Source organism: Paecilomyces variotii (genome assembly GCF_004022145.1).
Source record: "Paecilomyces variotii strain CBS 101075 chromosome Unknown C8Q69scaffold_2, whole genome shotgun sequence".
NCBI classification, from domain to species: Eukaryota; Fungi; Ascomycota; class Eurotiomycetes; order Eurotiales; family Thermoascaceae; genus Paecilomyces; species Paecilomyces variotii.
The window spans coordinates 3,033,613-3,048,838 of record NW_021167141.1 but is presented as its reverse complement, the minus strand read 5'-3'; the positions used below and the strand labels follow the sequence as shown (position 1 = coordinate 3,048,838).

At 48.9% G+C, this 15,226-nt stretch overlaps 6 protein-coding genes across 6 annotated transcripts; 3 read left to right on the top strand and 3 right to left on the bottom strand.

The window, feature by feature from the left end:
- The first annotated feature begins 27 nt into the window (after positions 1–27).
- Positions 28–2,209, top strand: C8Q69DRAFT_165587 (60S ribosome biogenesis protein Mak11). The gene is made up of 2 exons (XM_028625716.1): positions 28–1,165; positions 1,223–2,209. Exons 1-2 carry the CDS (start codon positions 233–235, stop codon positions 1,820–1,822), a joined length of 1,533 nt encoding a protein of 510 aa, XP_028487925.1. The 5' UTR covers positions 28–232; the 3' UTR covers positions 1,823–2,209.
- A 1-nt stretch (position 2,210) lies between these two features.
- On the top strand, positions 2,211–4,340 carry C8Q69DRAFT_165588 (putative translation initiation factor EF-2 gamma subunit). Its single transcript, XM_028625717.1, has 3 exons — positions 2,211–2,952; positions 3,015–4,001; positions 4,057–4,340. Exons 1-3 carry the CDS (start codon positions 2,411–2,413, stop codon positions 4,085–4,087), a joined length of 1,560 nt encoding a protein of 519 aa, XP_028487924.1. The 5' UTR covers positions 2,211–2,410; the 3' UTR covers positions 4,088–4,340.
- A 315-nt stretch (positions 4,341–4,655) lies between these two features.
- C8Q69DRAFT_458333 (ribosomal protein L34-domain-containing protein) lies at positions 4,656–5,783 on the bottom strand. Its single transcript, XM_028629983.1, has 2 exons — positions 5,499–5,783; positions 4,656–5,384 (listed from the first exon to the last, which is right to left on the bottom strand). Exons 1-2 carry the CDS (start codon positions 5,579–5,581, stop codon positions 5,048–5,050), a joined length of 420 nt encoding a protein of 139 aa, XP_028487923.1. The 5' UTR covers positions 5,582–5,783; the 3' UTR covers positions 4,656–5,047.
- Positions 5,784–6,022: 239 nt separating this feature from the next.
- Positions 6,023–6,990, top strand: C8Q69DRAFT_165538 (hypothetical protein). The gene is made up of 2 exons (XM_028625715.1): positions 6,023–6,728; positions 6,828–6,990. Exon 1 carries the CDS (start codon positions 6,108–6,110, stop codon positions 6,624–6,626), a length of 519 nt encoding a protein of 172 aa, XP_028487922.1. The 5' UTR covers positions 6,023–6,107; the 3' UTR covers positions 6,627–6,728; positions 6,828–6,990.
- On the bottom strand, positions 6,732–8,904 carry C8Q69DRAFT_458330 (CaaX prenyl protease Ste24). The gene is made up of 5 exons (XM_028629982.1): positions 8,465–8,904; positions 8,226–8,408; positions 7,390–8,136; positions 7,145–7,337; positions 6,732–7,081 (listed from the first exon to the last, which is right to left on the bottom strand). The coding sequence occupies exons 1-5, from the start codon at positions 8,477–8,479 to the stop codon at positions 6,849–6,851; spliced, it is 1,371 nt and encodes a 456-aa protein (XP_028487921.1). The 5' UTR covers positions 8,480–8,904; the 3' UTR covers positions 6,732–6,848.
- Positions 8,905–11,568: 2,664 nt separating this feature from the next.
- Positions 11,569–14,970, bottom strand: C8Q69DRAFT_165493 (Metalloenzyme, LuxS/M16 peptidase-like protein). Its single transcript, XM_028625714.1, has 2 exons — positions 13,760–14,970; positions 11,569–13,710 (listed from the first exon to the last, which is right to left on the bottom strand). Exons 1-2 carry the CDS (start codon positions 14,652–14,654, stop codon positions 11,612–11,614), a joined length of 2,994 nt encoding a protein of 997 aa, XP_028487920.1. The 5' UTR covers positions 14,655–14,970; the 3' UTR covers positions 11,569–11,611.
- Between the last annotated feature and the right edge of the window lie 256 nt (positions 14,971–15,226).

Sequence of the window (15,226 nt, the reverse complement as noted above, 5' to 3'; positions counted from 1 at the left end):
TGCGGTGGCGCCTGAGGCAGCGAGAAAGCCAAGGCAGCCGCGTTCGGCCAGTTGGCTGCCTGAGTGCGGCCTGAGGAATTTTATCTCGGAACTTCGCTTTCCCCGGATCCCGGACCCAGCCCGACGATCACGGTCTAGCTCCATCGGCCATCGCAACAAAAAAAGTTGATATGATAGAAGAAGTGTATCAGGCCTGCGTCCGGGACATTGGACAGCTCCAATAGACACAACAATGGCCAAGCGCAAGAGAGACAATGCCGCCAAGGATGGCTCCTCGGTTGACAGCCCTCGAAAAGCCATCAAAGCCACGACTGCTCCGGAACACCAGTCATCAACCGCTGAGCCGTCTGCGCCAGTAATCACCCTCCAGATCGTGACTGGCTCGTATGAGCGAGTTCTTCACGGTTTCACGGCTGGTCTCTCGCTGTCCTCTGAGGACAATACTGACACTTCAGCGGGCACACCATCTGTACAATTCTCTGATACTTTCCTCTTCCATGCCCACGCTTCGGCCGTTCGTTCTCTGGCAATATCTCCGTTGCCGGAACCAGATCCCTCACAGCCGCAGAAGGTCATTCTCGCTAGCGGTGGTAGCGATGAACGTATCAATCTTTATACCCTGTCGGTGTCGCCTCCGCTGGTGAACGACAAATTTCCATCTGTGCCAACCTTGGCGGGGAACAAGATCCTGGAGAATCCAAAAAATCGCGAACTCGGTTCTTTGCTACACCACTCCGCCAATATCTCTGCTCTCTACTTTCCGTCCCGCTCCAAACTCTTGGCCGGTGCAGAAGACAATACAATCTCTGTCACTAAGACCCGAGACTGGTCGGTTGTATCCACAATCAAGGCTCCCCGACCAAAGGCACAGGGTCGACCTAGCGGGGATACAGCCCCTCCTGGAGCGTCTCCATCTGGCATCAATGACTTTGCGGTACATCCCAGTATGAAGTTGATGCTCAGTGTAGGGAAAGGAGAGAGATGCATGAGACTTTGGAACCTGGTTACGGGAAAGAAGGCTGGTGTGCTCAACTTTGGAAAAGACATTCTACAGAGTGTGAAGGAGGGTAGATGGGCAACAGGGGAAGGCAGGAGGATTGTGTGGAATGCAGAGGGAGAAGAATTCGCTGTTGCTTTCGAGCGGGGTGCTGTCGTGTTTGGAACGGTAACTTCTTCATCGATGCTTCCCCAGCAGGACGTCTCTTAACTAACTGTTCCGCAGGACTCAACACCAAAGTGCAAACTGTTGCCAAGTCCATTAACCAAGCTCCATGATATCAGTTATGTTACTGTTAACCAATCGAAAGAGGGTAGAGACGAGGTCCTAGCAGTCTCGACGGAAGATGGAAGGGTGATTTTTTACTCGACGAAGACTACTCAGAAGTCTAAGAACGAGGATGGTGAAGAGCAAATCCCCGATGCAGTGGTCATCGCTCAATTCGGTGGGAAGCCGTCCGGCCTTTCAGGACGTGTCAAGGATTTCGAGATCCTGGAGCTAGACGGTCCTGGGGCATTCAAGGATAGCCTCGCCGTCGTCACTGGCGGCAGCGATGGCGCAGTCCGTATATGGCTGGTTGCAAAGGAGGATCTGAAGACAAGAGAGACTGAGAAGTCTAAGAAGGAATCCAAGAAGGATGCTCCGAGCCCACGGCAGGTTGGAACGCTCCTGGGCACTTACGAGACCGGAAACCGCATCACTTGCCTGAAAGCTTTTGTGATGCGACAGTTTGATGACCCGTCAGCTACTGACGACTCAGATTTCGAATCCGAGGAAGAAGTCGAGGAAGCAAGCAGTGATGAGAGTGATGGAGAGTCAGAGTAGGAGTCGTGACGAGATATTATGTTGCATTGAGACCCCCAAAAAGTATACCCCACGTTGTAAAAGCATCACTTCTTATAGAATGAATGTACATTACCTGGAAAAATAGTAACTCAAGCTGCACATCAGTCAGTATATTACTGCCTGCTAAGAGAATAAGTATGTTGCCATAATATATGGCTGGTATCTGCGCTGTTTAGAATTATGGCTACATGTGAGTCAGTGCCTGGTCGGTTAACTATTGTTACTCGCCTATTAGTCCTGATGCTGGGGGAGGGTGTGGTAGAAAAGGATTGACAGGACATTATGTTTGTATATAGATTTCAGCAGTCAATAATTTCTGCTGTCTTCTTCCGAACTCCCCAGTAGTCTTGGTGATATATTGTGCTATTGCACCCTACGGCGTCCAGCGCAGGGAAAAAGGTTCGCCGCCCACACTCCACTGCACAAATCGGCACCCCACCGCCAAACCCATATCATATCGCCTCCGGCCTTAACTGCAATTTTCAACGTCACGACACGCCCAGTCACCTACCCTATTTCCCACACCCAACACTGGCCGTTGCTGAACGTGACTCTCACATCGCAATCATGGCTACCAACGGTGACTTCTCAGACGAAGATTCGCAGCCCGGCTCCCCCGTCATCGACGCCAACGGCCACGATGACATCGAGGACCAGGAACCCCTCGAGCACGAGGAATCGACCGAGAAGCCCCTCAAGTCGGCCCTGAAGAAGGGCTCTTCACTACCGCCTCCTCCCCAGATCAAGCGCCCAGAGCTGCCACCTCAGCCGGATCCAGAGACCCTCGACCTGACGACTTTGACGCCTCTGTCGCCCGAGATCATTGCGCGCCAGGCCACGATCAACATTGGTACCATCGGACACGTCGCTCACGGAAAGTCGACGGTCGTCAAGGCTATCTCTGAGGTGCAGACTGTCCGTTTCAAGAACGAGCTGGAGCGAAACATCACCATCAAGCTGGGTTATGCCAATGCCAAGATCTACAAGTGCGACAACGAGGCCTGCCCTCGTCCGACTTGCTACAAGAGTTACAAGAGTGAGAAGGAGGTCGACCCGCCATGTGAGAGAGAAGGCTGCACTGGACGGTACAGATTGCTCAGACATGTCTCGTAAGTGGATCTTGAACTTTTCATGTGTGGGGAAGATAAAATGCTAATACATGGCGTTAAAGATTCGTTGACTGCCCGGGACACGATATTCTGATGAGTACCATGTTGTCTGGTGCCGCTGTCATGGATGCTGCACTTCTGCTGATTGCTGGAAACGAAACTTGCCCTCAGCCCCAGACCTCGGAGCACTTGGCTGCCATCGAGATCATGAAGCTGAGCCACATCATTATCCTTCAGAACAAGGTCGATCTGATGCGGGAAGAGGGTGCTCTGCAACACTACCAGTCCATCCTGAAGTTCATCAGGGGTACTGTTGCTGATGGCTCCCCTATTATCCCCATCTCTGCCCAGTTGAAGTACAACATTGACGCCGTTAACGAGCACCTTGTCTCGCACATCCCTGTTCCCCTCCGAGACTTCACGGCTGCTCCTCACATGATCGTCATTCGATCTTTCGACGTTAACAAGCCTGGTGCTGAGATTGATGAGCTCAAGGGTGGTGTCGCTGGTGGTTCCATTCTGACTGGTGTTTTGAAGCTGAACGACGAGATCGAGATCCGTCCTGGTCTGGTGACGAAGGATGCGAACGGCAAGATTCAGTGTAGACCCATCTTCTCTCGCGTCATGTCTCTCTTCGCCGAGCACAATGACCTCAAGTTCGCCGTCCCTGGTGGTCTAATCGGTGTCGGAACTCGTGTCGACCCTACCCTTTGCCGTGCTGACCGTCTCGTCGGTTTCGTCCTCGGTCTTAAGGGCCGTCTGCCAGCCATCTACACTGAGCTCGAGGTCAACTACTTCTTGCTTCGTCGTCTGCTTGGTGTCAAGACCGCCGACGGCAAGCAGGCCAAGGTCGCCAAGCTGTCCAAGAACGAGGTTCTCATGGTTAACATTGGATCTACTGCCACGGGTGCTAAGGTCATGGGTGTCAAGGCTGATGCTGCCAAGCTGAGCTTGACCAGCCCGGCTTGTACCGAGATCGGCGAGAAGATCGCCATCAGCCGAAGAATTGACAGGCACTGGCGTCTGATCGGATGGGCCAACATTGTTGCGTAAGTACCTCATTTACTCACTCAATGAAAAGAGCACATACTAACGATTCTCCAGTGGAAACACCCTTGAGCCTATCATTGACTAAATATTTTCGATCTATTAACAATGTATGCTGCTCATCTTCTTGTCATTTTGTGGCTAGCGGACTGCTATTCAGCAGATTCTGCGCCACAACCCTGTGACAAGGAGTTCCGAGTAGATGTGACGAATGAGAAAAGATGGAAAGAAGGGAATGCCAACAAAAGTCGATTATACCCCAACTCCCTTATCTAGCGGCAATGAACAACGCGACGGACATTCCCTGCGTCGTTGCCGTCTTGGGTAAGAAGTAGCTGCATGCATTGCACAGGGGAGGCGCCTGGGCGTTGTCAGAGAGAGAGGAAGCTAAGTGGATGAGACGATGACGAATAACGGCGGTAGAGGGGGTTCGCGTAGACCCTTCTGCTGTACTTTGTTATGAACTGGTCGGATCTAAATCAAGATACTTTTTTTCCCGTTTGTATGTATGTGATGAAAACGTCGAACATAGAAAAAAGAGAAAAAACGACGCCAGCCCTTTACTTCAGTTATGTCCTAGTGCTCCTCCATCATTAGGTATGCTGCAAGATGCATTCATCAGTAGGCCGTCCTCGTTTAGCACGAGTATAGAATGGAATCTCCATCAAGAGGACTAGACACTCACTACGTAGCTGGCTTTGTCCCCATACCATATCAAACAAAACGACACAGAAGCAAGCACAAGCAAATACTCTTCGACAGCATAACAGACGCATTTCATGCGCGGGAGAGCCGAACCACCAGATAATCAAGATTCAATGGAAAACATGGCATACCTCGCCGTAACACAAGACGAGATTCTTTGATATTCATATGTATGATACAGTATAATGTGACATATCTGTGTCCACCCCCCCCCTCCCCTCTTTTCCTTTCAGTTTGTTTCAGAAGAAAGGAAAGCAAAGATATCTATCCTTATCCATGCATCTTCGACCAATCCCTCCTTTCAGCTTGCTTGGATATTCCATCCGATCCCAGTCTCCACCATCTACCAACTCAAGAACTTCCTCCCCTTTGCTCGTCTCCGAAGCAAGACCTTCCTCCCACCACGCGATCGTAGTCTAGCGAGGAATCCATGGCGACGTTTCTGAACCCTCCGCGAGGGGTTATAGGTGTCTCGCTTAGCACCAAGAGAAGCGGAAGCGGAGAATGATCGGCTTTGATGAGCCAATGCCAATGTGGCAGACGGGGTAGTAATGGTATTCGCAGAAATGGTAGCGAGAGAAGAAAGGATCGGAGAATGAGCACGAGGAATAGGGAGAGCTGGTCGTTGGTTGGTGAGGAGTGATGAAAATGTGCGAGCGGATGGTGTTGGAGACGCGAATCTGTTGATGTTGGATATCGTGTTAGTCGGGGCGGTGGTTTTCGGGTATCATCCTCTGCTCGAGGCGTATATTGCGCAGGATCGTAGATCTTGCTATCAATGATATGGAACATACCTCATGATCTGTGACTGCGCCGTAATTCGACTCGACGCATTGAAGGCCGAGGGCAGCGCCCTCGAGCAACGGAGGCAGAGCATGGCTATTAAGGCAGTCGAGCAACCGGGTTCAACTGTGAAGCCTTGGGAGTAAAGAAGAACAGGAATTAACAACACAATATCAGCAAAATAGTATGCTGGCCTGACAGAGTAGATAGATTCCTGTCAGCCAAATAAGGCGGTACTGCTCGGGCCTGCTGGAAGTTGATTGATGCGTCCGGCCGGGCAGAGAATTAACCTTTTGAGCCGCACTGCACGGGCCCGGAAAAAAGTTGGAGATAATCTTACAGCGCGAATTTGTACATCGTTTTCTTCTACCTTTTTTTTATATTGTTGACATTTTCGTTTCTGACGACTCTAAAGGCGGGGGAATCCATAACTCTGCAAGCTATTTTTAATATCCTTCGACTTTGTACGACCGCTTGAAGTCGGAACTTTCTCTTTTTTTTTTCTTTGCTTCGCAACAAAATTTGATTCCGACACCACCTATACATACTCTCGTCGAAAGACACGATATCTTGCAAAAAGGCACAAGCAGCGCATAGTTAGAGAATCTCAACATCACATAATGTCGACCCAAGGACCTTCTCCTCTCCCTCCTACCACCATCCTCTCCACAAAGCCCATTTCGCAATCCGCAGCGCACGACTTTCTCGCCGCTTACCTCGACCGCGCCAATACGGATCCTGCCCTCCAGCCTAATGCAGTTATCTCAGAACGTGGTCCCGTCTCTCGCACGACCTCTGCAGCTCCCAACCTCATCCTGCACAATTTGAAGCGTGTACAGGCCGGTCTGGCTGGTGAAGTTCTTGGGAGGGACCTGACAGTTGCAAAATTGGAAACAGAGCCACAGACAGAAGAGCAAGCAGATGGTACTAAAGAGGGTTGGGTGGACAAGGAGAAATGGCAGCAAGCGGATGAAGAAGGGGGCCCAGCTGACGCATACGAGGCCGAGGAGAACGATCAGATGGATGTGCAGGACTCCCAGGAGCCTGCTGTCGATAAGGAAGAACGCAAACGGAAGAAGAAGGAGCGAAGACTGGCCGAGAAGCGCGCAAAAGCAAAGGGAGCTGAGCAGGAAGAGTAAAGGGTTCGGTATCTACAGTTGTAGATGTTGTGTTTGCATGGGGGTTTAAAAAAATCGTTTAGATGGGACCGGGAAAAAATGGGCATGGCGTTTTGGGAGTCAGTAAGGAGCCTTTTCTTTTCATCATTCAATCTCTACGTTCTATATTAGACGTACAAATAGCCTCGATCCGCAAAGCAACCGCTCCCTAACACCCACTAGATAAAAGCACACAATGTCCGTTTACAATTCACGATCAGAAGCCTTGACGGGCTTCTCGCTGTCTTCGCTCTTGGCGCTGGTGACCTTTCCACCCTTCCAGCCAAGGGCGGCGAGTCGCTCGGGAAGGATGGGGTGGGAGTAATGGTAACTAGCGTACATCCAGTCGGCATCCATGGTGCTAAGGTTTTGAATCTGGAGCTTGAGGAGCGATCGCGCAAGTTCCTGCGAGTAACCGAGCTTGACTGCGAAGGCATCTGTTGTCTATCAGCATAGTTCTAGGGGAACGGGAGTGAAGAAGAAGCTAAAATTAGTCATACCAGCTTCGAATTCGAACTTCCGGCTCAGAATGTTCATCAAGAGCTTGACCACGGCGTCCATTGGTGCCAAAGCATCGGAGAAGAGGAGGAATCCAATCATGATAGGATATTCATCGTGGAAACCAAATGCTTGATACAATGACTTGTTGTTCACGAAAACCGAAAATAGCGCGAAGATGTAGAACATGTGGAACTATCATAATTAGCAAATGGGATACGAGCACAGTTAGTTGTTGAACACATACTTGAGCAATACCAAACAGCTTTGTGGTGTGGCTCAGGCTCCAGTGACCAAGCTCGTGACTCAAGACAGCAACGACCTCTTCCGGCTCACTCTTCTCGATAAGGGTATCATAGATAACAATGTGCTTCTTCCAAGGCAAACCGTAGAAGTAGGCGTTGCTGTGAGCACTCCGCTTGCTGCCATCGATGACGTGCAGCTCCTGGAGGGGGAAGCTCAGCTTCTTTGCCAGGTTCTCGACTCCAGTCTTGAGTTCACCGGGTTCCAGGGGCGAGAGCTTGTTGAACAGAGGCAGGATCACGATAGGGTAGATGGTGATAGCGAAGACCTGGACGAAAATACCAAAGAGCCAGAGGTAGTAGAAAAACGAGTTGCCCGTCTTCTGGACGATCTTGAGCACAGCACTGATGATAGGGCCACCCAAGACGATACCCAGCAGCTGACCCTTAAGCATGTCCGTCACCCAGAGCTTGACTGTCTGCTTGTTGAAACCGAACTTCTCCTCGAGAACGAAGGTGTTGTAGTACGATACGGGAAGCGACAAGAGGGTGGTGATTATATTGAAGGCGAAGAAGAACAGTAGCGTGTGTGATATTTCACCTTGGAATCGATCGGGAAAGTACCGTGCAAGCAAGAGACCAGTGAACCCCCAAATCTTAGGCAGGGCATCGTAGTAGATGAAGGCGAGGTTTTGAATTTGACCGTAGAGACCGGAGATGAATCCAAACTTGGCTTTTGCGCGACCGTATGCCTGTTTTCAATGATAGTTAGTATCATCACCAGTAAACCTCCAACATCCAGCTCGAATGGCACGACTCCGAGGCTTCCTGGATCCCATACCTGACTCTGATCGTAGACCTTCTGCGACACCTCGCCCTCGAGCACCTTCGGGGGCTTGGTCTGCTGCAGAACCTTATACTGACGAAGAGACAGCAGTCCTTCAAGAACAAACTGTCCTAATGAAAATCCAACCAGGACGCTCTTCCATGGGAAGAGCGGGCGGTCGAGAAGCCGCGCCAGTTGCTAGCATAACACGTTAGCCAGATCTTCACAGATCAGCTTTCCAATGAGAATCTCACCTCGAGAATATACATATCTGAGCGTCTCGAAGCAACGACACTCTCAAAGTCGTCGTTACTTAACTGTCGGGGCGAGGACAGTTATGTTTTCGCTGAGGTGTGATGGAGATCGTCGCGCCCTGCGCGTAAGTCAGCGTTGGGGCGAAGTGGCTTCTTGGTGGAGCGGAACAACCAGGTAGCACAGGAATGAGTGGAACTTCACGAACCTTTTGTTCCACGCAACTCTGGCTTCTTTTCACGTATCCTAGGACTCTAGATAATATTCAGCTGCACTGGAAGAAATCTTCAAGGACGAGGAAGACTGTTGACTTCTCACATAAAGCATTCGATGTATTGTTGTACTTACTCATTCTCCGCGCATCATTACTAACTTGAGTACCATTCCGCGCGGGTATTTCTCGAATTATATATATTTTATATTCCTTAAATTCTCGCATAAGACGATGCTAGATTGTCTCACATAATAATCTCAGCGCCCACCTCATAGTCCTACGAAGGACCCTGCAGATCCTTTCACGATCTTGATTCGTTACTATGTACTCATTTCTACTCTCCTCTCCGTTATGACTCGCTCATCTGGCCGAACCAAGATGTGACCAAGTTTTGTGAGAAAATAATCCACAGCCTTCCTTATACTTCGAACAAAGAAGAGGTATTTGTGTATATAATCTTTCAGTTTACTTTTTTGTGTGTTATATTGCTCGATGTCTCAGAGTTAGAAGAGTATGTGGTTGGTGAAATGCCCTATTACCGTATGATGACTCCTATAGATCTGTGCAGTAAGCTCCGAGTTACTCCCCATTGAAGCCATGGATATAAACCATTGTCATCCCAATGACGCTGGAATTACCCCCTGACGCGACTACCTCCATCGGTAGCATATACGTTGCAAACGAGCCTTTTATTCTCGGAGCAGGAGAGTCGGCAGAGTCAATCACGGCTATGTTATCATTAGAGGATTATCATAGACAAATCATGTGTTCCAATTCGTCATGATCAAAGAGTCATCAGAATCATGGTACTATTATACTAGATGTAAGACTCGCATTCTCGCATACGGGCTTCCAAGTCTTTCGAAGGTTGTGGTAGTCCAACTATCTATCGTGGGTATACATCCTGCTGTCGGTATTTGCTGTATTTAAAAGTATAACAGTTGCTTCTTGGGGTCATCTAATAGCCCTAGAACGAGTCCAGACACGGACCTGGGTATTTCTCAAATAGAATACTGATCCCAATGCAACCCAATCAGGTCGTTGCTTGTCCCAGATGCATATTCCAAGGTAGTCTATAAATTGATCGTCGTGGCCCGGCTTCGAATTTGAATGGCCTGAGGAAAATTCCTTTGCAAGTTTTCTCCTTTTCTTCAAACAAGCAACGATATGAAATCCAAGTCTGTACCCCTTGACCGGCTTTCGTTCTTCAAACCTCCCGCACGGGTTTTCTTGAAAAACAGTAGTAAATACCCATTTCTCAAGCCCGAATTTAGAAGACTGGCGAATCGTTAATGGAGTAAATAAGCGCGAATCATGAGGAAAGCTCAAGAAATCACGAGTAGCGGCCAGTACACACTTCATCTCTTCAACTGGATTCGTTGAAAACCTCTTGCATGAATACGGTCGAAAATATGGATCGATGCGCTTGATTGTTGCCCTGTATTTTGAAAAATCACCATCATCTGTTGTCGTCAGATCGGGACAGATTTCCTGAATATTCCAATAAATAATTATATTCCAATATGCCCGCGTAATTCGCGACTTTTCAACCCCGGACAAAGACCACCATGCAACAGCCTGGAAATCGATACCAGCCTTAGACTTTTTGATGGAGTCATTATGAATCTCTGTATTACGGTAGGCAGAACGGGCCATAAAGCTTCATGGATGTTATGGAGAAGAGAGATGAAGCATATATGTTGAAGAGTCTCTATACGGTATGCTGTTAACACTAGGTAGCGAGGGCCTGGTGTTCCTCTCATAAATGCACAAGATGCTGGAGTTGTTGAAAGAACTTCTTTCGGGTGACTTTTGTACGCATGGACTAGGCTTTCGAAGGTGGAATTTGATGATGACGCTAAAAATGTGCCTAGAATAGCAACCATACGAGCTTCATGCTTAAAGCCTGGGATTGAGCGCTCTATTGAAGCATTCAAAATATGAGGTGAGTCGATTTTAAAAGCTGCACTTGCATTCGCGGAAGCACAGATAAATTTTATATATCGTTGGAAGATCTGGCGCGTATCGAAGTATAATGATCCACACGTCCAGTGGAAGACGATTGAATGAGCTAACCATCGTGGTTGCTAAAACGTACTTATTGTTGTGAACTGTTCACTAGGAAAAGCGTCAACTACCTATTTGATGTATTAAGGGGAGAGACGCCCTTTGGCAAGCTTGATTGCGAATGGGTTATCCTGGAATCGGACTGTAATACAATTGGATGAGATGAGGGAAAGAAGTTTTAATGGAAAGAGAGTAAGAAAGCTAGGCAATAATGACCATGACGATGAGCGGACTGACGCCTGAGGCAGAAGCATCGCGCCTTTTGAGTCTGCCTAAGCACAATACAGCCGCCCTTGGAGTTAACGTATGCTGATAGCAGACCTCACCGCTGCATTCCAGCCATGTAGCTATGCGGACGTGATGCGAGTGGATGGAATTCTGCAGGAAGCTGCTGGCCGCATTCCCTCAGGCCAGCTTTCTTTCGAATACTGAACTGGTGTTCATCGGTTTTAGCCTCGTAAAATCGGACAATGAAACGGCAGGTAGCGCAATAGGCTTAATCCTGTAATATAAGAATAGCTAGATAGCACATCAGAACTTCCTACGCTGGCCTGTATTAGAAAGGACGTACGAAATGCATTGATGAACGATCAGACAAAGTTCATCGGACTATCTATCGAGGGACACTCTATGTCAACTATTCAGAAGCTTCGGATTCATCGTCATCTCCTTCCTCTGAACCAGTTTCGTACTCTTCGTCATCCTCATCCTCATCCTCATCATCATCGTCTTCTTCATCGTCATCACCGACCTTCAGGCCGTAATCATCCTCGAAATACTTGAGCGGTTGCACTTCGGGTTTGTAACCGGAAGATTCTAGACCTTCCTTGATGGTCTGCAAAGGAGAATTAGTACGCACTGAATGAAACTAAGGAGGTGGCCGGGTCTGTCTTACCTTCTCCATAATCGGAGCACAAGTGATCACGATGTTGGACGTCTCGGGAGAGAATAGGGGCATGATGATAGTCTTTAGCGCCTCATTGATCTCCTGTGTGCTGATAGCGCTGACTTTCTTCAAAATATTTTCCTTGTAGTCGCTAGGTAAGTTCCGAATCACCTGCCGAATGAAGCTGCCTTGTGCTGCGCTGGCAATAGTGGCTTGTTCATTGGCAAAGCTGACCACGATGCTACTAATTGCACCTTCAAGCATCATGTCATCGAATTGAGTGGCGCCAGATGCGTGATCGCCGACGATTTTCTTGCTTGCCTCAAATGCTTTGTGAGCATTTGGAGAGCGGTATACGTCAAAGTGGACGAAGCCTGTATCGATGTTGTAGGCAAAGCTTGTTCCGTATGCCAGACCTGTTCCGCGCACCGCAACCCACAGAGGGCCTTCGACAGCATTCATGTAAGCAAGTGCCACCAGCAAACCTGGGAGCTTCGGGTGATCGTAAGAATCGAGACCCCTAGCCGTTGCATACGCAAAAGATGAGTCGATGGTAGGCATCGGCACTACATACGATAATTTGCCAAGGTTATTTCCAGCCTCACTGAGCAGAGCTCTCCGGTTTGTCACAGGTCTGACGGAGCTGGTTCTTTCCAACTTGTTCACGAATGGCTTCCAGGATGAGACGGGGTTGGCAAGCTTCTCAATATCAGCGATCACCAGAACGCGGAAGTTCTCGAAGCGGAAGAGAGACTTCCTGATATCCTCCATGCGAGAGACGACAAGCTCTGGCTGGGTAGCGAGAAGCTTCTTGATACGCTTCAGATAACGAGCTTTTACTAGAGTGCTTTTCGCCCGGACAATAGACTCGGCAGCATAATGGACCATGACATGAACCGCGGCAAGCATGTCATCTCCGCTGCGTTTGGCATCCGGAACATCAGCCAGAAGTCGACTTGTGATCGCCTTGAGCCTGTCAATATCAAAGATCGAATCCCAGACTAGCTCCTTCAACCAGTTGATGGCAGTGCTGTATTTCTCTACTTCGACCTGGAACGAGATGCGTAACATCTCAGAGTTGCCCAAGCTTCGGGCGCCCTCCATCGAATATCCAACGGTATCTCTTTCCAGTCCAACAACAACTTGTTCAAAATCAATCACCTGGCCATTTCGAGAAATCGGTAGACCGAAGAATGCTTCAATGTAGACAGCGAGTAGGGGGCGAAGCTCCACAGGGACAGACTCGGCAGATATAAGCACAGAAAGCTGGACAAAGCTACTTGGAATATGCTCGAAATGAATGAACAAAGGAGAGTCGGAACCGTCTCTGTCCACTAGCTTCTGGATCTTGTTATCTGGTCGTCCGTCTTTTAATGCTGCCCCTGCTCGAGCAGTTGTCGTCTCCACGAAATGGATCGAGTCCGTAGGCGGAATCTTGAACTTAGCAAGCATCTCCTGGGGGATCTCTTTGTCATTTTCTGCTTGAGCTTTTGCAAGTTTCTCTGCGAGCTTCTTTAGGCCGTCCTGTCCTAATCGCTCCTTCTGTGCTGCGACTCTTGCTTCCTCATCGTTCTTCAGCTTCTCAGAGAGCTTAGCTGATGGCACACCCAGGATAGAAACATGCGGTGCATCGGAAATCCACTTCTTGATGAAGTTGCGCCAATCATTTTCACTCCATTTCTCCAAGGTATCATATTCTTTCAAACTTGCGACATCAAGCATGGTGGAACCATCTCTCTTGCCAAACAGGAAATCGGAAATGGCATATTCGGCAAAAGATGTCGCGGAGCTTTCTGTGGAAAACTTCCAGCTACGCTTTTGGCGCTCGATACATTCATGCAGATACTTCATGTCAAGCTCTTGCTCCATGGCATCTTTCAAGACCTCGAAGAATCTATTCTCCACCTGAGCCAGCTTCTCCGTGGCAACGCTGGTCAAGGTGAAGCGGATCTCAATGCTGGGGTGATCTTCGGTAGAATAGTAGACGGCGCTGGCAACTTGCTCCTTTTCTACAAGGACATTCTCCAAAAGAGAAGCCGAAGAACCTGCCAGATACAAGAGCATAACATTCACGGCACCAGCTATTTGTTGTCAGCGACATTTCCACAAGAGGGGAAAAAAGAGACTTACTCTGTACTGGATCTGTGCAGTCTGGGCCCAGAAATCTTATCTCAATCTCACCAGAAGATTCATCGTCCTCAGGAAATTCCACGGTTTCGACGATAGACTGTGGGAGAGCCGGGGCCTGGCGAGACTCAACCCAGGGTCTCTTAAAGGGAGCCTGTGGACTAGGGATAATATCGAGAATGCCGTCTTCAAACTTATCTAGCGTCCGAAGCATATCTTCGTGATCGACTTCGCCAGTGATTATGAGACAGAGATTCTTGGGCTGGTACATATCACGGTGGAATTGGCGAATTCGTTCAGCAGTCAGTACGCGCAGCTGTTCCATCATTCCTCCAGTTTCATATCTGAACCCCACGCCTTCAGGATATAGCAATCGTCTAGCACGCAAGTCCATAAGTTCCGCGGCATTGTTCTGGACGCCCTGCATTTCCGAGTATACCACCCCGGCATCGTGTCCGGTACCATCGATATGATGGACTTCAGTATAGCATCCCTCATCAGTAAGGGTAGGCGCGATCACATGCTCGAGATATACTGGCAGGATCTGGGAAAAGCCAGCCCATCCAGCAGTATCGAGTGTGTAGGCGGTGTGATCGGTGGCCGTCCAAGCATTTGTATTCGAATATGCCCTAGTTGCAAGTTTGTCAAGGAACCCCTTATAGCGGTAGTTCCTTGATCCCATGAAGCACAAATGCTCGAGGGTATGAGGAGCACCGGAGTCGTCATGGATCTCGGTCGCAAGTGTAAAATAGCCAGTCACTTTAGGGCCTTTTTGGTCGATAACGACCACCCTCATGCCGGTTCTCTCAGACTCATACTGGGTGAACTCGCTAGGAGAATAGTCTGGCTTGAACTTCTGAAGTAGCTTAAAATAGCTCTTATATTCCGGAGCAGGCATCTTGAGTAAAGATGAGAGCGAGAGGGCAGTAAGTCCCACGAACTTAGTGATTAAACCCCGCTGCAGCTTGGAATACCTACTCGGTGTCAGCTATCTTCTTGCTCCTTTTACTGGAGATAGTTGCAAGGCAGTAACAAAGAAGACCCCGCAACAGATTTGCAAGATTCTGAACACACATCTAACGGGGTTGAAACTGGACCATGTCCATATCTACTTATTGAGTGCACAGGGAACGAAGCAAATTATTCACGCAGAACAGAGTATATCAACATGCATGCAATTCCTCAAGTTGTCTCCAGACTCAGGGTGCAGACAAATCTGACGTAGATGAGGGGCCGGAAATTAGGCGTCATAAGCCTCACCTTTGACGCTTACTCACCTGGACGAAGTCGAAGTGACTTGTACCAGTCCTTTAACAGAGTGTAGACAAAGCACGATGGATCTTTCCGTGGGATTCTCAAGCTGGAGCTTCAAATATAGCGTATAGCTCCGGCAATGATCCCTCAGTTCCTGTGGTTGTGATTGACTTTTTCAAACGGGTTTAGGCTCACTCAACGTTACTTGAGACGCAT

Bases quoted from the DNA above. Each gene is read 5' to 3' on its own strand.
- C8Q69DRAFT_165587 (XM_028625716.1), top strand. From the start codon at position 233: ATGGCCAAGCGCAAGAGAGACAATGCCGCCAAGGATGGCTCCTCGGTT. The intron at 1,166-1,222 runs GTAACTTCTTCA...ACTGTTCCGCAG, and splicing joins GTGCTGTCGTGTTTGGAACG to GACTCAACACCAAAGTGCAA.
- C8Q69DRAFT_165493 (XM_028625714.1), bottom strand. From the start codon at position 14,654: ATGCCTGCTCCGGAATATAAGAGCTATTTTAAGCTACTTCAGAAGTTC. The intron at 13,711-13,759 runs GTAAGTCTCTTT...GACAACAAATAG, and splicing joins CTGCACAGATCCAGTACAGA to CTGGTGCCGTGAATGTTATG.
- C8Q69DRAFT_458333 (XM_028629983.1), bottom strand. From the start codon at position 5,581: ATGCTCTGCCTCCGTTGCTCGAGGGCGCTGCCCTCGGCCTTCAATGCG. The intron at 5,385-5,498 runs GTATGTTCCATA...CAACATCAACAG, and splicing joins GCGCAGTCACAGATCATGAG to ATTCGCGTCTCCAACACCAT.
- C8Q69DRAFT_165588 (XM_028625717.1), top strand. From the start codon at position 2,411: ATGGCTACCAACGGTGACTTCTCAGACGAAGATTCGCAGCCCGGCTCC. The intron at 2,953-3,014 runs GTAAGTGGATCT...ATGGCGTTAAAG, and splicing joins AGATTGCTCAGACATGTCTC to ATTCGTTGACTGCCCGGGAC. The intron at 4,002-4,056 runs GTAAGTACCTCA...ACGATTCTCCAG, and splicing joins GGATGGGCCAACATTGTTGC to TGGAAACACCCTTGAGCCTA.
- C8Q69DRAFT_458330 (XM_028629982.1), bottom strand. The intron at 8,137-8,225 runs GTATGGGATCCA...CATTGAAAACAG, and splicing joins AGGTCTACGATCAGAGTCAG to GCATACGGTCGCGCAAAAGC. The intron at 7,082-7,144 runs GTATGACTAATT...GATAGACAACAG, and splicing joins GAAGTTCGAATTCGAAGCTG to ATGCCTTCGCAGTCAAGCTC.
- C8Q69DRAFT_165538 (XM_028625715.1), top strand. From the start codon at position 6,108: ATGTCGACCCAAGGACCTTCTCCTCTCCCTCCTACCACCATCCTCTCC.